Source organism: Paroedura picta, chromosome 11 (genome assembly GCF_049243985.1).
Source record: "Paroedura picta isolate Pp20150507F chromosome 11, Ppicta_v3.0, whole genome shotgun sequence".
Lineage (NCBI taxonomy): Eukaryota > Metazoa > Chordata > Lepidosauria > Squamata > Gekkonidae > Paroedura > Paroedura picta.
Window position 1 is genome coordinate 27,874,824 of NC_135379.1, and position 25,452 is coordinate 27,900,275.

Here is a 25,452-nt window from a genome sequence, read left to right on the forward strand (position 1 = left end):
TGAAGAAGCTGTATGTTGGCAATGCAGCGTTTTCAATTATTAATCCAAATACTTTCTTTGGGCTGCTCTGTTTTAATGCTTGAGCAGATTCTAAAACAAGTGTACAACTATTTTTGAAACTTTCAGTTGGGGGGAAAACCCGGAAAACTTGCATACAGCCTTCTGAGAAGATGAGAGCATAGGGGAAGGCTGGGAGCAAGTGCGTCCGTCGCTCTTCTGGCGCCGCGGTACTACTGCGGTCTGATGTGGGGGAGACGCGGGGGCAGCGACACAGCTCTGATTATGACGCACCACCAGGCGCTGATCCTCCCCCCGCCACTGTCCCCCGGCGCGGCTTTCGTGTTGGTGGTTCCTTCCTCGCCAGCCACGGTCCTCATTGGCTCCAGGCGTGATTTGTTTCCCTTGAGAGGCCGGCGGCGGGTGGCCTTGGTGACTTTGGCGATCCCCAGGGCAACGGGACGCTGTCGCCGCGCCGCGCCGATTTGCAACAGACAGCCACGAAACTGCCGGCTTCAGGGCCCACGGGGGTTGGGGGCAGCAGGTGAGACAAACTCCGCGAAGTCCAAGAGAAACCCCGCCCCCCAATACATACCTACGTAGAGACTCACTAAAGCTGCCGCTTTCAGCCTCCCGGAAAGTTGCGGGACGCCGAACGAGCGTCCAAAGGGAAAGGTCGCTCAGGAGCCGAGTTTGCGGGACGCTCCTGCGCCCATGAAGATGGAGGACGAAGAGGAAGAGACGGTGGAGGAGCCCAGTTTCGCCGAGGACCCCAGGGTCCAGTTCATCGGCAGCCGCTTGGCGCTCTCGCTGAGAGTCGGGGAAGACAAATGGAGCACGTTTCTGGAAGAGGAGGCGAAGCAGCAGCTCCTGGCCGACTTTTTTGACCGCAGCCGGCCCGCTTTGCTGGCTTTCTTCCTTCCCCAGGCCGGGGCACTGGCAGCTGGCAGCAAGGTAAAGAAATGGCAAAGGAGCCTAGAAAGGAGGGGCCGTATAGAGGTTTTGATTGTCGGATTATGTTTGTTTTCAAGTGGAAAGTTAATTTATGGCTGCGCAAACTGGGACTGTATAGTGCTGTAAGAAAAACCGCTGATCTGAGTTTCACACCTCAGTTTGTTCAAATAGTGTAAGTTTCAGAAAGTTGTGCTTGAGGTCACTACTGATGTAATTGCTCACAAAAGCTTGCCTACATAAACGATATGTGGTGGATTAAGACAAGGTATGTGGTGGATTAACTGTTGTGCTGGTGTCTATAAAAGCCTAGACCCTGATAAAGGTAAAGGTATCCCCTGTGCAAGCACCGAGTCATGTCTGACCCTTGGGGTGACGCCCTCCAGCGTTTTCATGGCAGACTCAATACGGGGTGGTTTGCCAGTGCCTTCCCCAGTCATTACCGTTTCCCCCCCAGCAAGCTGGGTACTCATTTTACCGACCTCGGAAGGATGGAAGGCTGAGTCAACCTTGAGCCGGCTGCTGGGATCGAACTCCCAACCTCATGGGCCGACAGCTTCAGACAGCATGTCACTGGCTTACCACTCTGTGCCACAAGAGGCTCTTAGTGATTTCTCTCCAGTATGAATTTGTCATCAGCAACGTAAAACAACTGGTTATGAAGTATTTTATTTTCTGGCTGGCTTCTAAATAAAGACTTTCATGATTTCTTTAATAGCCAGTACTGTATGCCAGTGGTTACCCTGTCAGTATTTATGTCCATTACCATAAGAAGGATTTGGCCAAATTAGGTTGCCTTGTGCAGTGAATTTATAACTAAAGCTAAAATACGAAACTTTTAAATTACTATTTGTGTTCATTAACCCAGTTAATGGAAGTGATAACTTCGAGTACCTTGTACTCTGTTTTACCAATGGGTGTGTGTAAAGTGCCATTAAGTTGCAGCCCATTTACAGTGACCCTATAGGATTTTCAAGACAAACAAGTAAGCCATTGCCTTCCTCTGTACAGACTTGCTTGGTGGTCTTGGATCCTATTACTGACTGAACTTTAGCTTCTGAGATCTAAGGGGATCAGGTTCAACTATACCATTTCACATCTTTTAAATATAAATTTTGCATAATTAATTTTTCTATCACCATTTCTGTATTGCAAAACTTAGATTGTTTCAACTGGGTTTCTGTGTTGAGTTGCATGTCGATAGGCATCTCTGGTGTTCTGCCCAAGGCCCCCTCTGAATCCTGCGCAACTTCCTCTGATTGATTGGGATCCCCCTCTATCACTGGTGCGACATCTGGAACATCTGCAGGTATCTCCGTTTGATGTCTGGAGTCTTTGCATCTGGCAGCATCTGGTCTGGATTTGCAATCTCGCCTTCTGCATTGTAGCTGTCATCTGGGTATACCATCAGGTTTCCTGCTCCGATAGCCGTCCCCTCTAAACCTTGAGATCATCGGCCTTCCTTGAGGTGGACTGACATTGAGATGGTTACCTCATTTGTTACAGGATCAAAAATCCTATAGGCCAGGGGTCTGCAGCCTGAGACACACAGGCCGCATGCAGCCCCCGACTTCTTTCTCTGCAGCCTTTCAATCAGCTTGTCTGCTGCTATCATCCTTAGGGCATTTCTCCTTAGACCCATACTGTTCTTCCTGCCTCAAGAGGCACCATCTACTACTGTTCATCCTGTCCCTTTCTTGCCAAAAAGACAACAACACTGTTTTTGTCTCCATGGTTCCTTCTGTCAGCCCCCTGTTGTTCTTATCCTCCATAATAGCATTTTGGCCATTCTAGGTGCTTTGCTAGCCAGCAAAGCTCAGGCACCACTCCCCCTCTCCATGGCAAAGCTATGTATCTATATAAGGAAGGAAATGTCGTTGTCAGGTCTGCTTTTGCAAAAAAAAAAAAGCAGGAAAAGGATAGTAAAAGACCTGGTATTTGCAAAAAAAAAAAAAAAAAAGATACAAAGTGTTTTACATACTGAAGATTTCTAGAGGCTCCACCCATCAAAGCAAGTGGCTTCCAAAGTTACTGGTGAAGTGGCTGCTGCAAGCAAAAGCATTCTTTCTTCCACAACAAGAGCTAGTTGCTCTGATTTTTGGCCTTGCTTGCTTCTGCCTCTCCTCCCTTCCTCACTCCAGCTAGGAGTCTTCTTATACATCTGTGATTGCAGGAGCCGGTGAATGACCCTTGAGTACTCTGTTAGCAAGGAAGCTAATGGCATTCCCCTTCTCACATCTTCCTCCAGCCAAGTTCCCCTCCCTCTGGGTGCCATTTTACATCTCATAATTGAGGCTTGGCTGGCTTGGAAGGCTGCCCTGTATTGGATGGTGGTGGGACAGTGGTCTTTTCTCTGCTTTGCCATGGTCGAATTGAAAATCCTCAGATAACAGCAGCTAGAGTGGAGTAGATTTAATGGGAAAGGGAGGAGTAGGCCCCTAAAATTGTACTACTCATATTTTTATTTATTCAAGAATAACACTGAAACTTTGCAACTGCTGCTCTGATAAAAAAAAAACCCTGTAAGATATCTGCAAAAGGAAATTATGTTTCGAAGAAATGAAAAATTGCAGATTAGCAATCTTTAATGGCAAATGGACTACTGAGTACATCTTTGTTTTAAACAAGGATAAAGCAGTTTGCCTCGTCTACTTGAAACTGTCTCAGTATTAAATGAGTACAATAATAAAAGGCACTTTGAATCCTGTCACAAATGCTAATATATCAAGGAGAGGTCTGAGTGAACAAGATAATTTAAAAAATCAGTGTTTTTGCAGCAAAATAGTTTCTGAAAGCATGTTGAAGAGAACCTGTCTACTCTGAGGGCCAGCTATCATGTTGCCAAATGTGGTAGACCATTCTCTGATGGTGAATTTATTAACAAGTGGAAATGTGCCCTGACAAGGTATCTTGCTGTATTTGTGTTAGTTTATCTGTATCTACAATCACCAGGTGTGTTGAAAAACTAGAAGAGCTTCATATGTCACTGGTTATCAAGACAAAAAGTTTTGATTTCATTTCTTTGGCATTAGATGAGAGAAATGACATTATAGACACTGCTCAACTACTACTTTTTATCAGGGGTATAGATTCCAACTTCAGAATTACAGAAGAGTTATATGAACTGCAGAGTTTGAAAGGTACCACAGCTGCCTCAAACATATTCTTGAAGTTGTGTAAATCAGTAGAAAATCTTGGTCTGAGTCGGGATAAATTGAAAAGCATCAAAACTAATGGTGCAAGAAATATGGTGGGAAGTAAAACTTGTGTAGTTGCAAAAATCAGTGAAGAGATACTGAAATTAAACAGTACACATCTCATGCAATTTCACTGCATCATCCATCAGCATGACTCATGTAGTAAGATTCTTCAGTGGGAAAGTGTGATGCATACTGTTGCATCCAGTATTAATTACATCAGGCATCATGGCCTTACTCATTGTCAATTTCAGAATTTTCTTTCAGAGATAGAGACAGAAAATGGGGATGCATTTTAACATGTAGGTCAGGTGAATTAGCAGAGGCAAAGTCCTCAAACGTTTTTTTCAGTCTTCGTCATGAAATTGATATCTTCCTTTAGGAAAAAGAAAAAGGTCAGGAAGCACTTTTTGACCCTGAATGGATTTTTGATTTGGCTTTCTTAAAAGATATCACAGAGCATCTGAACACATTGAATCTAAGGTTACAGGGGAAGGAAAGCTTGTGCATGACATGTATACTGAATTGAAAGGTTTTGAAGCAAAACTAAACATTATGTGAAGCAAGTTAATGAAGGTAACTTTTCAAACTGCAATGGACTAACATTTGCGAAGGATGTGAATTTACAATTCAATGTTGAAAGACACATCAAAGTACTGAATGTATTGCAGGTGGAACTTCAGAACAGATTCACTGATTGCCATAAGCTTGAATGTTTCAGCATTCATTTAAAGTAGCACCAGAAGATGCAAGTAACTTTTTTCAGATGGACCTAATTGGTTTGTAAACCAGTGATCATCTCAGAGACATTTACAAAGAAACTAATCTATTATATTTCTATTCTGGTCTACCTGATATATTTATCAACCTAAAGAAATTTGCTGCAGGCATGTTCAGTCTTTGGCACCACATACATCTGGGAGCAAACCTTTTCCAAGATGAAAATTGTGAAATAGAAATGTAGGCGAAATCTTATAGATGAACATTTACATGACATTTTAAGAGTGTCTGTCACAAACCTTGATTCAAATGGGTAGCTGCGTTGGTCTGAAGTAGCCCAATAAAATCAGGGTCCGGTAGCACCTTTAAGACCAACAAAGATTAATTCAAGGTGTGAGCTTTCAAGTGCAAGCACTCTTCCTCAGACTAAACCTTGACTTGGACATCAATGCCACAGAAGGTGTCAGCTTTCTTTTTCCCAAGAAAACAGAGTGTTTGACTGGATGCAAAATAAAGATTTATTCTGGAGCAAGCAAGTTAACTCAACCTAAAACATTCTCAGCACTGGATTTCCAGTGCAGTTACACAGTATATAACCCCTTTCCCCATTCCCCCACCCTACCCTGAGTCCCAATTAACACTGGAAGCTTCTAACAGAAGACTATTAAGGCAGCTGGGGATTCAAGGATGAAGAGGGAGAGGGACAAGGGTGGTGAGAATGTAGGAGGAATGAAAGGATCAATACATTCTCTAGAGTCAATCTACCCATCTAACCATAACAAACCAAATAGCATAGGCATGCAGATGAAAAGAAGCCAGCATTTCAATGCTGACCAGACCCCGTCATCTCCAGTAGAGAACTGGAGATTACACTGCCTTTACAGACCAATGCTTCAGTGAATTCCAACATGACTTACAATACAAAAGCAGTTCCCCAAAGGAAGGCCAGGCACTTTACACATCCGTAAATAGCACATCAAAGACTCATAGTGGTAACTATACACAGAATAAAGTGGGGTTGAAAAGATACGCATTAAGACCACAACCATTTGACAGAACCAAGCTGGTTCTGATATTAGGTAAGCATGTGTCACTAAATAAAAGGATTCCACAGTAAAATATTGTTCCAAAATGGATTGTATTAAAGTTAACATTTCTTCATTTTCCTTTGGATGTTTAGTTTTGCTCTAAAGACATAGGCTAATAATTGCTAATGCGGCCAAAAGATTGGGGATCACTGCAATCGTCCTTAGACTGAACTGCATATAGTCTAGCATAATGCCCTTGTCAGTCTAGCAACTAGTTTGTCTTTTCTCTTTTGGTATGTGTGCATATGCTGTGCAACCAAAAGTGTACAAATGTCCTACAATTTGTGTCCATGCCACAGTTCATAGGGTGTATGCCCAGTGACTTTTGTGTACAACCTATTGAGCCTCTTGTGGCGCAGAGTGGTAAGGCAGCAGACATGCAGCCTGAAGCTCTGCCCATGAGGCTGGGAGTTCAATCCCAGCAGCCGGCTCAGCCTTCCATCCTTCTGAGGCCGGTAAAATGAGTACCCAGCTTGCTGGGGGGTAAACGGTAATGACTGGGGAAGGCACTGGCAAACCACCCTGTATTGAGTCTGCCATGAAAACATTAGAGGGCGTCATCCCAAGGGTCAGACATGACCCAGTGCTTGCATAGGGGATACCTTTACCTTTAAGGCAGTATATATGCTGCATTCATGACTTTCTCCCCAGAGTTCTCCTCGTAGATTGGCATATGTTAGCAGTATTTTTTCTTTCTTTTAGCAAGATTCAGTTAGGTTTATCATCAGTACAAATCACAAAATCAATACCTTCAACCAGTTGATTTCTCTTCATAGTTGGAATAAATTCAGAACAGCAGTGTGCCAGTCTTTTGTGCCAAACCGGCTCACACATAGAACGAGCACAGGCTTCTGCTAAATTCACTTTGTGTTGATAGTTTGTAACAGCATTTGGTTTCCTATCACTTTCATCAGTGTCTTGGTTTACTTGATGCACTTGAAGTAGGCTTTTGTATTCAAATTCTGTGAGACAGAGCTGATTATTTCTGTATAATAGTATTCAGCATTTTCAAATGTGACTTTATATCCCTCTTTGTTCAGCTGTTTTAATTCAAAAGAACTTCAAGAACAGAATAGAAAGGGAGATTGCATAAATGCGAGTTATTACAACACTCAAAGCAATGGGACTTCAGACCAACATGGCTACCCCTTGAATATGTCCTTTCTTGGTTGCTTTTTAGAGAAAATCCATTTCCAATAAACACAGGTGTCTTAGAGATATTAAACAGTTCATCAAAAAATTCTGCCATGTTGGAGATAAGGTTTATACATCCAGAGTCAAGAATATATTTATTTGTCTGATTCAAACTGACACAGGAAGCTTTGTGAGGCTCATTCTTCATGGCCTCTGTGGTTCTATCAGCTGGGACTGCAGGGAGGCATTTTCAACAATTTCTTTCAGACCCTCTCCTTTAAGAACTAACATCAGGCATCCACACGAATCATGGTAATTGTCCTTTCTTAAGCAAACAAGCCCAGTTTTCATGCCATGTCTCCTGGATTCAGCCATCTTTCAATAATAATAGAGATAAAGCTGGGCTCCAAAAAGGCTTTGTGCTAACCTGAGTAACAAGCTTCTAGGTTGCGGAGCTGAATGGTATTCACAAGTTACTCAAAGTTTCGCTGCCACTTCAACCAAGTACATCTGCCTTTTTTAGCAAAAAATCATCATAAATTCATAATTCATTAAAAATGGTGTGAGCCTATGACTTGAAGGATACTAAGTATTGGTAGACCTGTGGTAAAGTCTTAATATCTTGTAAGTTAGAGTTCCATAGGAAGGAAAATAAGTGCAGCATGGGCAGAGTGCATGCAAGTCAGAAAAAAACAAAGGCATGTTCATCAGCTAATGTAATAGTTCTATTATTAGAGAACTTATCTTTACTTCTATGTAGAATTAAGGTTTCTATTCTAGTCTAAATAGCTGGATGGAGAAAGATGTTTGGGATATTTCTGCTCCATGATATTGTAGGGTAGAGGAATGGAGGGGAAAAAGACTAGAGAAGCAGGGGGCATTCCTGCACATAGGTAAAAATAGCGTTATGCCAGCTGAATGGTGTGGTGCTAAATATTATTGAGCCTCCCAGCTCCTCCTCACCTTTTCTCTATCTTATTCTTGTCTGCGGTCTTTTCTCACTTCTCACCCTCCAGAATTACTGCTGGAAATGGCGGAAGAGAACATCACACTTTATACGTGATTGTCCTCTGCCTGTCAATCAATCCAGGCAACCAATCCCATTTCTCCGTGTTTTAATGGTCCCACAATACCTGCTATTTTTTTTAATTCATACTTCTCCATTGAAATGTCTAATCATAGATGCATAGTGCTTTTTGAATGCCACCCCTTACAGAATCATGTCTCACTTTGATTTTTTTTTGGGGGGGGGAAGACTTTAGAGAGGCATGCTTTGTGTTACAACTTTAGGAAAAAAATGATTTCTGGCATTGCCTGCAAACTTGTCTGCCTGTTTATTGCTCCAGGATGTTAGCCATTTTTAAAAAGATATTCCAGTTCCAGGGAACAAGGGAGAGGGAGGCAGGTGTGAGGGTGGGATGAGGTAGGCGCCTTTAGCAAGTTTGAGCCTCCATACCTTCCCTCTGTTGGTTGCCCTCTGGTAGCTAGCGCTAAATAGGTTGGTGAATCCACTTTATGCGATTCACCAACTAGCGCTTTAAAATGGAGGACGTAGCCAGCCGGTTACTGCCTATATTCTGGATTTTGGAAACGTCATACGGAGGGGCCGGAATATAATGACTGTGTAAGGTAAGCATTTCACTATGTTTAATGGGTGCAGAAATCCCCAGGAAATTACCCTCTAGGAACAGGTCAGTGAGATCAAAGGTGGATTGTCAGGGTTCCTGCCTATCTCACTAATTCTGTGGTGAAGAGAGTTGCTGTTACAGTCTCACACAAGTCAGAAGGCATTGCAGAAAGGTGCTTCCAACACAGTGTACATGGGTAGAAATTCATTCTTTGCTGCTGTGATATGCCTTTGCCACTTGGAAATGGTGATCTCCAACATCCAGAAGGGTTGTGCAGGTATCCTGTCATTAACTGGATATTTAGCTGTTAAATATCGATCCATATCAGTCTGGCTTCCATCCTGGCCATGGGGTAGAAACGGTGTTGGTCGCCCTGCTGGATCATCTCTGTCACCAGCTGGATAGGGGTGGGTCGGCCGTGCCGGTCCTCTTAGATCTGTCAGCTACTTTTGACATCGTGGACCACGAATTGTTGGTCCACTGCCTTGCCAGCACGGGGATACAGGGCAAAACCTTGCGCTGGATATACTCCTTCCTCAAGAAACGGACCCAGAGGGTTGCTGTGGAGGATGAGTTCTCGCGTTCCTATAGACTCCCTTATGGAGTCCCTCAGGGCGCGGTTCTCTTCCCCACATTGTTTAACATCTTCATGTGCCCTCTGGCCCAGCTGGTGTGGAGTTTTGGGTTGGGTTGCCATCAGTACGCTGATGACACCCAGCTCTATCTCCTTATGGACGGCCACCCGGATTCTCCCCCGGAACCATTCGCCAGATGTTTGGAAGCAGTGACTGAATGGTTTGAGTAGAGTCGCCTGAAACTCAACTCCAACCTGGCCCACAGGTTGGGGATCACTACAGTACAACATTCATCTTATCCCTAAACATGAAACAGGATTTTACCCATTAATGCTGTTGTGGCAACTTTCTAAAATGATGTTCACACGCTCTTTTCCCAGTCAGTTGCTTGTTAGGCAAAGGGATCAGCTGTGTGTAGCAATGTTATGTCTGGGCAGATGGCAAACTCAGAGCATAAGGCTCCTCCAGTCAGTTATGGGAACACAAAAGTCCCAAGAGTTTTGTCTAAGCAAGGCTCTTCTTTTCCAGAGGATTTTTGGTAATACTGTAAAATTACAACATATTGAAACATACCTATCAAGAAAGACCATTACACAGTGTGGATGTAGTCACAATTCATTCTTTTGACAATTTTAATTTGTGCATTTGTGTTTTAGATACTCAGTGGTATGAAAAGTAAAATCCTTTATATTATGAAGACTACAGACCACATTGAAGCAGAAAGCTACAAGACTGACCTCAAATTTGAAGAGCTGCTTGGAGCACCCATTGAACATGTAATGGGTTTTTTAAAAGAGGTACTTGTGATTATATATTTCTTTCATAGAATCATAATATTAGTGTCTTTAAATCACTTTCATTCATAGAATCATAATACTAGTGTCTTTAAATCACTTTCAATGAAAGTTTGTTTTCAGAAACTGGTGGAAAGATGAACATTAGTTTCTACAGTGTTCACTCCTTACAACTCATTTGGTTGACAGTTACTAAGAGATTGTCACAGTCCAATGTCTATAATCCATAAAATGGGGGGGGGACTATGACCTCTGATACTAGAGACCTCAAATGGATTAGGGAAAGCCTCAGCAGCCCTTGTTCTGGAGAAGGCAAAATGGAAGAAGAGTCTTTCTCTTCTCTTATACTTTCTGTACTCTTGGATTTTCTGAGGTTAACTCTAGCAGCATAGTTGCTACTGGAAACCCAAACTGCCATTCATAGAGAACAGTACCCATTTGATTTCTGCTATGAAGAAGAAGAAGAAGAAGAAGAGTTGGTTCTTATATGCCGCTTTTCCCTACCCGAAGGAGGCTCAAAGCGGCTTACAGTCGCCTTCCCTTTCCTCTCTATATTAATTGATCTTGGAAAAAATTCTAATGTTTGAGAAGGGGTGGGTTTTTTGGGGGGAGGGATTGACTTACATAATGTGGTCAGAGGTGTTCATAGTATGTATTCACAGAGGTATCAATGCCACATGGCAAGAAGTAGTCCAGATATATCATAGAGGCAGAAATAATTTCTGGTATGATGGTGAAAGGTTAAGTTGCAGACAACCACAATAAGTTGGTCTATTTTGTATTATTATTCTGTTGAGAAATGTTACCTGTTAACTCATATGCCATATCTTCATTTCCACATCACATTTATTCTCGAGCACTGTTTCCCCTGTAAAAATGAATGTGTTTGGTTTGTCATTTCTTCTGAAATATAAGTTTGTGTGTATTGGTATTACTATAGTAGATGTGTAATGACAAACAAGCTTCTGGAATGTAGCAATTATAAATCATATTTATAGGGCTAATGTAGCCATTCACCTGACTAATTATTTAACGAACAACTGAGACTTTCACAACAGCAGAAGTGGCTGATCAAATATTTAATTTAAAGCTTTCGCATTGCTAAGTACACTTCTGATTAATCAGTACTGGAGAACAGTTTGGTTTTTATGAAGTAATGGAAAATAAACAATAAACCCTTAAACATTTAAAAGGTTTCTGAGTGAATAGAAAAGGAGCAGAATTGTTAGTCTCACAAACAAAACACTAGGAAATGTTAAACATCTAATAAAGAAACTGAATTTACCCTTTTGCTGTTATGTAACTTGTAGTGATCCTTCCCAGCTTGCTGGGGGGTAAAACGGTAATGACTGGGGAAGGCACTAGAAAGGCCACCCCATATTGAGTCTGCCATGAAAATGCTAGAGGGCGTCACCCCAAGGGTCAGGCATGACTCGGTGCTTGCACAGGGGATACCTTTACCTTTAACTTGAGGTGAAGTTTCCTAGAACAAATTCTGTGAAGAGCAAACTGACTAATTTGTGTCCCCACTAGGGGAACAACCTATGGATGATCAAAATGTCCAGTGTTCTGAGAGGGGGTTTGTACAATTCTCTGTAGATTTCTGTTCAAATTAAAATCTGCTAAATGCTACACTCCCTCAGATTTGCCCTGAATTTCTTGCTTGCCTCAGTTAGGGTTGATAATCCTTGACTTGAATACCAGCAGCTGTGCCATTCAGACATCATAAAGAACATCTTGTTCATAACATTAACATGCTAGGAAGTCCTTGGCTGAATGTACTCCACTTCTTACATATAGCTGGGAAATTGAGGACTTCCTGACTTGGAACCAGCTACAGGCTATGAGTCCAAATTGGGCAAACCAACTGTCTACTATAGTTTATTTTTATCCCACCCTTCAAAGAGCTTTGGGCAGCCAGTTTCACATACAGTTTTCATAGCAACGCTGTGAGGTAGGTTAGCTGATTAAAATTGATTAATGGTTGCCTAAAACACAGGTAACTTGGATTGTTTAGGATTTTGATTTGTAAACCAGAAAGCAAACTTCTTGTTGCTTTGCATCATTTGGTTAATTCCAGGCTAGATATTTTGAACTGAGGTCTGCTTGGGAAGTCTAAATGCCACCACTGAATATGTGCAGCTGTATCCACAGTGGAGTAAGTCACATATTTCTGTGAGCAAATTATTTTCAAGAGAATAGCAAACATGGGGTGCACGGCTCATACAAGATAAGACATTTCTTCAAGTAAAATTCGGCAGCCATCATACCTGAATCTGGAAATGTTAAAAAGCAAAATTATTTCATTATCTGTGCAAACTTGCTGTCTTTTTACTGAATATAATACAAGAGGAGACCTTAGAAGTTGTCATTGTTTCCTCCTCTTCTTTAAACAGTGAAGACACAGAGACTACTCTGTTTCTTAAAGGATCCTGTTGGGAAGAGGCTGGACTCAGAAAGTGAATGCTCAAGGGCATCCTTTCTCCAGATTTCTTTCCTGCATTTTGGGTACTGGGTTGAAGGGAAGCAAGAAGCAGAGTGTTTGCCTTCAGTCTACCTGCCAGTCTGTCCTTTTCTCTTATCAGCTTTTGCTGGCATGATGAAAGCAGTGCACATACCTTTGGTCCTTATAGGTATTGAAAGGTTCCCCGCACACCATGTGTGTGTTTTATAAAATTTCCCTGCATAATTTGAGGGAGGGGATCCACCTAATATGCAAGCAATTATCTCCAAATCTTATACTCAATACATCCACAGATGTGTCAGCAACTTTAATGAGTATATGAAACATCCTTATCCATTGTTGTTCTTCTATATATTTCTGAAACAGCCTAGGGGGTGGGACGTGTCCGATGGTCCCAATTAGAATAGGGTCAATCAGGGTGCAGCCAGCTTTGCCCTGATTGGCCCTGCCCCTGCAGCTCCCGCCTTCCATCCTTGGACTCTAGTCTCTTTGCTCTCAGATGCCTCAGTGCCTGGAGCCAGCAACAGGTAAGGGGAAAGGGCCCTGGGCAAAGGGTCGTGGTGGAGGGCTTGCTTAAGAGGGCCTCTTGGCCTGCTAGGCTGAGGGCCTCCCAGCCTGCTGACTACCTGTTAAGGAGCTCTGTCTTGGCCCTGCTAACAAGCTGCCCAACCCCCATCCGCCCCACTTGATCTGTCTGCGAGCTGTGGCCCAAAGCCATCTTAAGCTGCCTGGCCAGGGGAGGGGACCCTTTCAAGGCCCGTTCTTAGGAATGGGCTTTGAAGCTAGTTTAATATAATACAAAATCTGTTCCACATAATCTGTTCCAAATAATATATTTCTGGTAAGGGCTTGGAGGAGGAGCGTGTCTCATGGATTAAGTGCCACTCAGTGCTTAACACCCACTCAGTGCTGCTGTCCCACCCCTGAGTGCCTCCTCCTCTAGCCTGCTTGCCTGTCTGTCCAACACTCAGCCAATTGCCTTCCGTTCCCCACCCCTGACCACCCCCTCCTCCTTCCACTTCCCTCTGAGGCTCAGAGTCTGCAGATCCCTGCTGCATGAGAGCTGCCCCTTCTGGTGAGTTCCCTAACACCTGCCTGCAGTCATTCCAGGTCCTGCGGGGAGGGAGAGGCTGTCCGCAGAGTTCTTTCACCCCCTACTCCCCATCTAGCATCTGTTGTATTTCTGAATTACCCATTGCCACCAATGAAAAGAGTCACACGAGTACTGCATGCCCTGCATACCACCCCATCACACACATACACAATAATATAACTATCAGACTTATAACTGTTACCAATTGCTGTGTAAAAGAGGACTGGCTCTTTTCCATCCCTCAGACAAGACTCATAGGAAATCTAGCAGCCTTCTGTCTCTTCAGGAGTGCCTATTTCAAGATTTATTATTAGATTTCTATACCGCCCTCCCATACAGCTCAGGGCAGTTCACATACAACATTGCAGGGGTAATACATGGAACAGTCTGAACATGTAACACAGTCACAAAATAACACATCAGCAACAATACGACAGTGGATCTAAACCAACAGGACTCCAATGGCTTTGGTCAGCAACTTGGACAAACCCCCAAGGAGGTCAGGTTGGTTCAGGTCATGGAGGGGGTGTCTGAGGGGGGACCCATGGATGTTGTTGGGCTGGTCGGACTCAAGCAAATGCCTTTTGGTGGAGCTCCCTTTTGCAGGCCCTGTGGAATTCTGGAAGTTCAGGCAGGGTCCTAATCACTTCAGAGAGCTCATTCCACCAGGTGGGGGCCAGGATGTGAATCATCTGCCAGCTAGAAGCCCTAGCAGGCAAGGACCTGGCCCGGGTTTCTGGACCATGGGGTGGATGCCACATTAAGGAACAGCGGTTTGAAGAGCCACAGATGGCATGTCAAAGGGTCACATGTGGCTTTTGAGCCACTGAAGAGTATCTCTGCCCTCACAAATGATGTTAATGGCCGTTGCTGAGCAGAGACTGTTATAAATCAATGTTGTGTAATCAGGGAATCATTATATATATATATATATATATATATATATATATATATATATATATATATATATATATATATATATATATATATATATATATATATATATATATATATATAATATAATTGGGATGAATTGGTATTTATGAATGAAACTGAATTGAAGCTGAACATTATAAATATGTAATGTTTCTGTAATCTCTACAGAGAGATTAGTGTTCTTTTCATCTGCTCAGACCCAGTTCAAGGCTCTGCAGGGCTTCCAAGTGCTTACAGTACTCCATTCACATAGAGATGGCCTCATTCTTTGACATGGAGAGTGCTGTCTGGCTGCCATAGGAATAATTATTGTACTTCTGGCGATTTCTCCAGTTAATAGTACAAAATAGAATAGGATGCCCTCTCTATTTCAACATGGGCTGTATCCCACCACTTTACTCAGCTACATGTGGAGCCTTTCTCTGGCAGAAGCAGCCCCACATTGAAAGAGAAGAATGGCAGGATACAGCCCTATGTGGTTCATTCAGTTTAGAACTTTCTGCAGTGAAGAGCAGAAACAAGGGAGAACACAATTGCCCATTAAAAGGAGGAAAAAAACTATAACAGCTTGGAACAGATGTAATGAGAAATTAGTGTCATACTATATAACAACCCTGGAGAAACCTTTGGCTTGTGTACTTTTTGCACTCCTCAGACCCAACAAGCTAATTAGATATATTCCAGGTCTTGGCAGATCATAGTTCGCTGTTGAACTGGAACTAGCAAACTTTGGTTTGCACTGGTTCCATGAACCTGAACTGTGTATCAGGAACAAACTGGTTTGCAAACTGTGGTTTGCCAGTTCATATATAACTGAACTGTGATCTGCACAAGGCCCAGAAGAAACATTATTTTGCAACGAGTAATAGGAGGAACAAAGGGAAGGAGTGTGCAGAAGCTTGTTCCCATTGAACCACAGTAACCAAGAAACCGAGAGATGATGATTTTGAGTATTTTCTCATTACTCTTTGTCCCCTCCACCCTGTTCATTTCTGATTGCAGGTTATGCTACCCATTCTTTCGAATAAGAAAAATCATGAATCCTGGCCACATTTTGTTTCACAGGACATGGAGCGACATGTAGAAATCATGAAAAATAAGACATTTGTTCTGAATGGAATTTTATCAGGGAGAACTCTTCTTCCTATTCCAACAGTTGCAGCAGAGACAGTCTTGCATGACATGCATAATGAAAATAAGTAAGGAGTATGTGTGTATTCTATACAAATAGTTGTTTTTTCATATTTGTTCAGTTGAAATATATATAGATTTGTTCAAGATTCAGTATGTGAATTTTTAGAATATAAGGTACACGTATAGAACTGGATAGTCATTACAGCAGTATCATACCCATGGATGCTACTAGCCAGGATGGACCTTCTCCTTCAAGGACCACTACAACATCCAGACCTGGGGTGGCTGCAGTTGGTAGACTGGAAGTTGAGCAGCGGTCTCTACGGAGCCTGGGCTTCACAGCAGAAGTAGTAGACATCATGCTTCAAGTGAGGAGACCATCTACCAGGCGTATCTATGACCGTACCTGGAATGCCTTTACAAGATGGGCTGCCAAGAAGGGTCTAGTTGGAACTCGTGCTCCCTACAGAGACGCAATCACCTTCCTTTATGGGAGCAGGAAAAAAGGCCGTAAGGCAAATACACTTAGGAAACAAGTGGTGGCCTTAAACTCAGTATTAGGTCTCAAGGGATCCAATTCCCTTTTGGCTAATGTGTATATCCAACACTTTCTCAAAGGAGTTGAACAGAACAGCTAGATCCACCAGTACAAAATAGATTTCCAACATGACAGCTTCCCATAGTTCTTCGCATCTTAACCAAACCTCCCTTTGAGCCCATACTTTTTATGTAAACCACCATGAGCTGGCTGGCCTGAGAGTGGCAGTCTATAAATCTGATAAATAAGTCAGCCTGAACTCAAGTACCTCTTATGGAAGGTTGCGTTCGTGGTGGCCATTACGTTAGCCAGACAAATATCAGAAGTGGCTGCACTGTCATCCAGGAAAAAACTTTGCACCTTCAGAAAGAACTCAGTTATGCTCTGAACAGACCCTAGCTTTATCCCTGTCTCCTCCCATTTCCACCTGGAACAGCCCATTGGCCTTTCTACCATTTTCCCAAACCTAAAACACAAGGAGAAAATGAACAACACAAACTGGACAAGCGCAGTGTTCTAAAAGTCTGCTTGTCAAGGACGACAATTTTCCGTTCTTTGGATGTTCTCTTCATCTCCCACAGAGCCTTCAATATCGGTTGGAAGGTGTCCCCATCTACCATAGCCTACTGAATTTAACAGTGCATTGTCTAGGCTTACAAAGTGCAAGAAAAAATGCCTCACGGGAAGATCACAACCCACTCCACTCAAATTGTGGCAGCTTTTTCCACCAGGGCGCCTGTGGTGGGGATTTGCAGGGCCGCAACATGGTCATCCTTCTCCACTTTTGTCAGGCATTATGCATTGCCCAGGTGTACACTCTGGAAGTTACTTTTGGATGTTAAGTTTTGCGACAAATCATGCATGTCTGAACACAGAGAGCACAACCCGCCCCGGGTACAGCTTTTGTACATCTAATCACTAGATGACTTCAGTCTCACTGAAGGAGAATGAAAAATTGGATTCACCTGAAAGTTTCTTCTCTTCAGTGGGGCAAAGTTTTCCACACCCTGCCCAAGGGAGGAGTACATTAATTGTCTCACAACACCAAAAGAAAAGAAAAGGTAAAAATGAGCAACATCACATAATCTCCACACAGGTGCCACACTGGCCTAGCAGTAAATGGATTTGTTACCATCAGCAGTGTAGCCTGACACAAGAAGTGAATGCAGCAGAGCTTGGGAAGAACTGGAAGGTCAGGCTCTGGTCACCAGCTAGAGGGCTGCAAAAATTTCCATTTCAATTGCCCTACCTGAGTGAGCAGAGGCATGACCTAACCACTCTGGATGACTTTGCCTTACTGATTAGTAGAAACCTTCAGGGGAGACCAATGTTACATTTCAAACATTTGAGCAGCACAGACATTTTGTTTTTGTTTTTGTACTCTGGTCTAAGACTATAGCTAAAAAAATTGAACAGTTTTAGCTGTTTCTTCATAAGGGTTGAGGAAGTCACTGAATTAGATGAAACTGGGAAGACAATTAGCAAGTACAAAGCTGGGAATAACAATTCTCCTGTTTTTCTGCTTATCTTTCAGGCAAGATTTTTATACAAGGTCAGTGATACATGCAATAGAATCCATGATTATCAAGTGGTCCCATCAAATACGAGATATTGTTGAATGGAATTCAGCTCAAATTCTTCTTAATGGTTTTCGCCCAGATCCAATGATTGAGATCAAGTTTTGGAAGGAAAGAAAAGATAACATGTATTATATATATAAGCAAGTATGTAATTTCTTCAGGTGCATGAAAATTTGAATGTTAATTTAGGAAACTTAATGCATATAGCCAAGCAACCTAAAGCTTTTGAGGGAAGGTGATGTGATGATTTAGAGCTGTAGCAGTCAAGAACATTTTACAGTATTTGGATCCCCCCAGAAGTCACATCACCACCTATACCCTTTGCACTTCTTTTATTCTTTTCCCTCCCAGCTCCACTTCATGTAGGCTAGAAAGAAGGGCAGCAGCAGAGAAGACAGCCTGGACCTCCCATATACCATGCCACAACTGACTCCCTCCTTTGAGTTTTATACCCATGGCATACTCACCAAGCCCTCTAGGTAGAAGCAGCCATTTCTCTAGCTTGTGGCCAGTCTTATTAAGGCAGAAGGTGAAAGCTGTGGATGCTCTCTGGAGCTCCACTGGACCTCCAGGGGTCCACAGATACCTGGTAGGGAACTATTGATTTCCAGTAGAGCTGATTTTCACCTTTTTCTTCACACAGGAAAGTATCAGGAAACTAGTTTGGTTGAAAGACAATGGTTTGCTGCTAAGGAAATTAGTCCAGGGGAATATTCAGCTGTGCTCTCTTCTTGTTCTCATCCCATTTTTATCTTTTTGCAACAAATCATACTTTGCCTAACTGCTTTGGAGGTAAACCAGAAAGCATAGCTTTATGATTTAATGCCAACATCCAATTACAGCTTGCTGTAAAGCACAGCAATCAAATTAAATTTCAGCAAATTTATTTATTTTGTTTAATTTTTATACCATCACTGTGACATGAAGTCAACAAATTTGAGGATTCTCCAGGATTCATTGTATGGTGGCAAACCACAATTAACTTTTGTATGTGAACCATGCTTATGTTAAAAGGGTTGATGAAGAAGACTTGTGCATCTAATCCAGCAAATCTTCATGCCCCTTAGCTACTAATAATTCCCTTTCCCCTTCATTTCTTAAAGTGTTCAATAAAAAGGATACTAGGATGAACTAGATTAATTTGGAATTTACATTTTAATTTTCAATTTGGTGTTCAGTTGTTTGTGAAACCTTCATTGTTCCAAAATATTGCTTATATTTTTGTGTACTATAGTGAATTCTTAAAAATATGAGTTCTTACAAATGCCTGAAAACATTTTTGTTAGTGGAAATCTCTTATACCTTTCTAATACTAGCTTCAGAATCCTGTTGTTCAGAAAATGATTAGAATCTTAAAAGCCAAGAACAGCAGCTATTATCCTACTTTTCAGGACATTTTCAAGGAGGTAAAAAATGGTGAGTGTTCTCTGACTATAAGTTCTGTCTACATTTATGTCTATAATGTTATAGAATGATCTATAATTGTGTTTGATGTATGACTGTAAGTAGCAATAATAGTGTTTTGGCATGTATTCACATTAAATAAGGCAATTGTGGTTTCTTAGTTAATTTCATTATTTGCTTATACAAAGTTTGCCTGGATGATTTCCTTCTATTAAAAGGGGGAAATACTTATTATGTGTTTTATGAATATTATACTTCGAAGCTATTAAGTTCAATGAATCAGTAGATAGTTTAACATCTCACACAAAAATGGTTATTGTGATTACCCAGTTGCTGTTTTTTCAATACTTTGTGTTTACATATTGACCAAAGAATATGTCAATAAGATATGATTATAATACTTGTTATTTTTATAGGACACTTCATTTCTTAGTCACAGAGTTTTGCAAACAATTAAACTTTTCATGGTTGTGTCAGCCATGTGAACATTATATCCATTTCAACACTTGTATAGCTACGGGATAGTCTCACATGAAAGGACACTGGGAGAAATAATTCATTTCAGTGCTGCTGAATTTATTAATTTACTTAGAGTCAATAGCATTCCTTCATTTACTTTGAAAGCTTATGGCCTTCAAAAGTGATATTGGGCAGTTTTTCATTTTTAATATGATACAGAATTTTATGCCATTTGTAGATCATTAATTTCCTTCTTAGGTGAGAATCTCTTAAAGGACAGCTATTACCTATGTTAAGAGCCTATACTACAACCTGATTCAAAATAGAGCATGTTGAGTGATATACCAATTTAGGCAGAAGAACTGTAAAAGGGCATAATGAATTTTTCCTGAAATGACTGATCACTTGAATTCTGTCATCCGGTTATTAGTCCTTATGCAAGCTGGTGGCCTAGCAAAGTATTGTTTGATTACTTAAGAGTCAGCTTGGTGTAGTGGTTGACAGCGGCAGCTTCTAATGTGGTGGACCAGGTTTGATTCCCCATTCCTCCTCTGCATACATCCAGCTGGCTCGCCACAGCACTGATAGAGCTGTTCTGACCAAGCAGTCCTGTCATAGCTCTCCTAGCCTCACCTACCTCTCAGTGTATGTTGTGGGGAGAGGAAAGGGAAGGCAATTGTAAATCACATTAAGACTTCTGGTAGAGAAAAGCAGCATATAAAAACCAACCCTTCTTTTTCTACTTCCCCATTCAGCTTATTGACCAGGGAATAGTGAAGTATTTGAGAGGAGACTGACAAGTAGGATGAACGAAGCCAATACTTTACTTGAAGTAACACTTGCCATTGTGTGAGTGGCAAATTATAGAAGTGCCTGGCTGACACCTTTTCCACATGGGGGATTAGGTCTGGGCCAGCGCTTGTCCCTGCTTCCAGATGATGTTGGTGCTGGTCTGGCCCAACTCAGACCCTCAGTTGCCCCGTGGCAAGGGAATGCAGATTCTTCCACGTTCACTCCTCTGATGCGGGCACCAGTGGGGTCTATGTTGGGCCAGGCCCATCTGGCAGGGAAGAGTTTGGCCATTTCCCCGCCCAGGGCTGACTACGGTGCCCCAGAAGGGGCACAAAATTCCCTAGGCAGCTCTGCGGCATGGCACAGCGCTGCTGAGCTGCCTGGGGAACACAGTTTTGCTACAGTCTTCCTAAACAAAAGAAAATATCCCCCACTGCTCCCCCAGCAGAACCTTTCTGTCCTGCCTGCCTTATATTGAGGCACAAATCCAGGGTGGACAGGGTCCTACAGGGAAAGTCTTCCCCTGCCTGGACCTGGGAAGAGGCAGGGTGAACTGGCCCATCTCAAACTCCCGGCGGCAAACCAGCATGGCACCGCTGGTGTAGAAAGGGTCCGAGTGACTTTTTTTCTCACAAAAATGCGGAAAGCTTGCATGACTTGATTACCTGCACTGTCAGGTGCAGGTGTGGACTGGCTGTTTCATCAGTGAGGTTATGTAGAAGGGAAAGGGGGAATACCTGTTCTTTTACCATTTAAAAAGAAATGTCATAAAATGTTTCATATGAAGCAAAGTCTTTTTGCACTTGACCTCTCATTTGGGGTTAATTTTCTTGTTTTTGCTAGGAGTTTGGGTGAACTCATATTACAAGGCATTCATATAACACTTTGACATGCAGTCAGATGGAACAATGATCTCGTCATCTGGATGTATTGGGGATTGCGTAAATTGATCTTAACAGTCTTCAGTTGCTGGAGTAGCTAAGCCTCTCCTGCCAATTTTGAGTGAAAATGATAGTACTTGGGGAAGAAAATAGTTCTTTGGCTTCTATACAAACTTAATTTAATCTTTATATGGTTGATTTAAAATGCAGGTCCGCTATTCAACAGATTTTGAGGCTCATGGTCTTAGGCAGTGAGAGCAGAAGTGTGGTAGGCCAGAGTGTCATAGACAAATTAGCAGATTTAGTACTGCTAAATGCAGACTCTGGTGAGCTTTACTAAACTGACTTTCTCTTTAAGATTGAGATGGGTAGTTGTGTTGCAACAGAGCAACGTTTGAGCCCAGTGGCACCTTTTTATAAACACAGAGCTTTTATTGGTGTAACAGGAATGAAGAGTAAAACAAGAATAAAATGCAGTCACAGTGTAAAACCAGGTTTGCAAAACAAAACAGACAATCATGAATGGTTTCAGCAGTTGTAGCATTCATCTGTTCCAGGCTGGCAAATAAAATCTGAACTAAGAACAGTGTGATTGCACATATCTTAGAGTCCTTCTCATTCAGTGCTATCCCAATGCACTGTTTCCCATCTAGATGTATGATATTATCCTTGCATAAGGCAACCCTCCAAACTGGGCGACAACTCTCAAAATGAGGACAGTCTAAGATTAAATGATTCCCTGTATCTGGAGCGGGATACCCATTCAGGCACAGTCTTTGGGAAACAGGGATCTTATTAAATCTGCCTTTTGTTAGGTTAGATGGAAAGATGTTTATTCTGGCTAGCAAGAATGCTCTTTGTGAAAGTGAACTGTCTAGCACAAAAATATAGGGCTGTATTTCTCTACAGTTTTTATATGCTGCTTTGCTGAACATAAACTAACTTCCTCAGAGCTCAAAAATTGAATTTCCAAATCCTCCAAACTACAAATGACCTGTAACAATATTGACTTCTCATCATGTCCAATCAGAAAGGATAGATCTAATCCCATTATTGCTATTTTCTGTTGGACTGACGCTGACCAGTTGGACACTGACCAACAGAGTTTTATTTTGGGTATAAGTTTCATGTGTGCATGCAAACTGAAATAAAAACTTTGTTGGCCTTAAAGGTACCACTGGAATGTTTCTTTTAAAATGTAGAGATGGCTGGCTCTACCTTCATATTGACCTGATTTCCTTGCAGCTGCAATCTCATGTTGTTGAGCTTTACAAATAGTTCTGATAAATAAGGAATATCTTGCCATACCTTTGCCTCTTAGCACACATAATCCCACTGCTCCCCCCCCAAAAAGGCATCATCTCATTTGAGAACCGACCTTGGTATTATAGACTACATGTTTTCCTTTTGCAAAGAACTCTTGCAGTATTCTCTGTTTGAATTTTTCCCCATTCTCTTACAGCTCTTGTTGAAGCCCAGGATGTTGAACTGTACTTGACGCCTCTGGAAAGACACATTCAGTGTCTTCAGGAGGCAGAATTTAAACAAATATATAGTTTAATTCCACCTTTATTCCACACTATCTGCCTGATCTGGAGTCACTCAAAGTCTTACAGAATACCAGCACGAATCATTGTTCTTTTGCAGGAATTCTGCAATCTGTTCATTGACCAGGTAATACAAATTATGTATAGCAAACCAGATAAGCACTTAATCACTAGAAGCCAATCAATGTAGAAATATGTTAAAGACAAGAGAGTGTTAGCTTTTCCCCCTAATAAAATATACTCATTTCTGGAGGATTTATCATGAGTTTGCCTACATCCCAGGGGCACTATTTTTTTTACAATTAAAGCTACATAATAATCAAATAATTATAGTAATAAATTCTGCTCTTTTATGTGTTTTATATTAAAAATACAATAAGCTCTTTTATGAAGAAGAAGAGGCAGACTATAAAGATCATGTAGCCTTTTACGAACTATTTTTCATGTTGTCAGGTAAGTGCTGCATCCATTTTTAATATTTTTAATGGAGAATTAATTATCAGATACTAAAACTGATAGCAAGATATATTTGTTTCAAGACAATAGAGCTTGACAAGTCAGTTTATTGCTGAGTTGCTTCATAATCCAGTATCCATCAATAAATGGTTGTATTTATGAAAGGGTTGTCCCAGTAATTTATCACAGCTACTTCTGCAAACAAGATCTCTCTTTGAGTTTACTTGTGTTGTTCACTGTCAGGCCTTCTTTGGCTAATAAGGTTTGTGATAACTCAAGAATTAGAAGTAAGATCCTCTGTGTTCAGTGAGGTTACTCCCAAGTAATTGTGCATAGGGTAGCTGCTGTAGACACTTTTAAAATAATATTTTGTAGTGATACTATGAAGTTCTGTTACTTCCACTACTATTTATTTGTTTGTTTGTTCATTGATTGATTGATTGATTGCCTGCCGCTCTCGAAAATCAGCTCGCAGTGGGTCACACTAAACAATCCATACAATAAAACCCCATTAAAATCCCAATTGCTACAATACAACAAAACCTTGACAGATGACAAGAAAACCATGGCCCTCCTTAAAACAGGAAGGCCTTTGTGAGGGCAGCGTGAGGGGGGGAACCAAAATGTTTGGCGCCAAGATGTTCAGGCACCGATGCCAAAAGGGACCAATGCCACCTGCTCTAGCATTGGCCCCGACCCTAAACCTGGCGGGAGAGCTTCATTTTGCAGACTGAATTGTGTTGAAAATTGTGGAATTTACTTCTGAATAGACTGCATGTAGTTGTGTTGTTAAGACATTTACTGCCAGTGTTATGGCCAAGAAGGTTCTGGATGCTGGTCTATATCTTTCCCTCAGGATACTGGTATACATTTTTCATCCAAGTGTGTTAATCTGCTCTTCATATAGGAAAAAGGACTAAGTTTCTTCCTGAGACTCTTTTAGAGTACTGACAATATTTACAGTCCCCGGGGACAAAATAAGTGAGAGGAACCATTGAAAGCTGTATGTGGGCCTGTGGGGAAATTTATCAGCAAATTACACTGTGCCCCACCTCGCCATACAGCAGTTCCTGCAATATATTCAACCATCTTCCCCTCCCTACTTGCCATATGACATGCAGTGTGCTAATCTTTCCCAGCCTATTCTAAATTCTTCTATAATAAAGGCTTGTAGCCTGGCAAGCCCTGGCAACAAGTTGGTGCAGCCCACAACAGGAGTAGAGGAAATGGTGCCACAGAAAGCGGGGAAAGAGAAATGAACAGATGCAGGGCTGCTGACCCCTCTAGAGAAATCCTAGTGAGATCCAGGACCAGCACATTAAGAGTAGGATGTTTGGCCATCACCACTTCTATTGGGCATGATGGCATTCCCCTATGCTTACCCTGAAAGTAGAAAAGCTGGGGGTGGGGTGAATTCTACTCCTGTGGTAGATAGATGGTTCTAAAGAGCTTGGAATGAACAACGTGAACATCTGAGGAAGGAGTGAGAAAACTTCACAGGTGGACAGGACAGATTATGAAGCTCATTATATGTACTTGGTGCAGGACTTATTAAAGACTGCTTGCTTGCAATCTACATCAAGATACACAAACAAAGATAGTCCAGCAATACAAAAGTTACACTGACAAGAAAAAACCTGGAATACAATGCTGCTGCATTAGAATTTCTTCATGTCCTTTAATATTAGTAAACAGGTAGAAGACATGCCGGAATGTTCCCTGGTTCTATAGCTTTCAAAAAATAATTTCTTCAGTGACAAGTCTAAATGAAAAATAGTAAGTGTCATTACCAAATAATTTTTTCCCTCTGTGTATTATGTTCAATAACAAATAAATCAGACCTACTCATATTCCTTTTATAATAGTTCTCAAAATTATTCTATCCTATGTAACAATAAAGAAACATTCCGTTAAAATAAAACATACAGCAACTACAAAGTATACAAGGGAGAGTACATGGAGAAATATGTGTATGCAAGGAATTGTTCCCCTTCCAAAGATGACGTACTTTGGTTTCTAAAAACAATTTTGATGACATGTCGAATTTAATCAAGAAGCACAGATAGCTTGTAAGGAATGTTTAG

The 25,452-nt window shown here is 41.7% G+C and overlaps 1 protein-coding gene across 1 annotated transcript in view; it reads left to right on the top strand.

Annotated features, from left to right (window-relative positions):
• Positions 1-445: 445 nt before the first annotated feature.
• Positions 446-25,452, top strand: part of DNAH11 (dynein axonemal heavy chain 11) — a 191,927-nt gene continuing 166,920 nt past the window's right edge. Inside the window, exons 1-6 of the mRNA XM_077303577.1 lie at positions 446-951; positions 9,947-10,087; positions 15,580-15,776; positions 17,784-17,973; positions 19,146-19,245; positions 22,828-23,039. Coding sequence (XP_077159692.1) covers positions 712-951; positions 9,947-10,087; positions 15,580-15,776; positions 17,784-17,973; positions 19,146-19,245; positions 22,828-23,039 — 1,080 coding nt within the window. The 5' untranslated portion in view covers positions 446-711. The remainder of the gene's footprint in view (positions 952-9,946; positions 10,088-15,579; positions 15,777-17,783; positions 17,974-19,145; positions 19,246-22,827; positions 23,040-25,452) is intronic.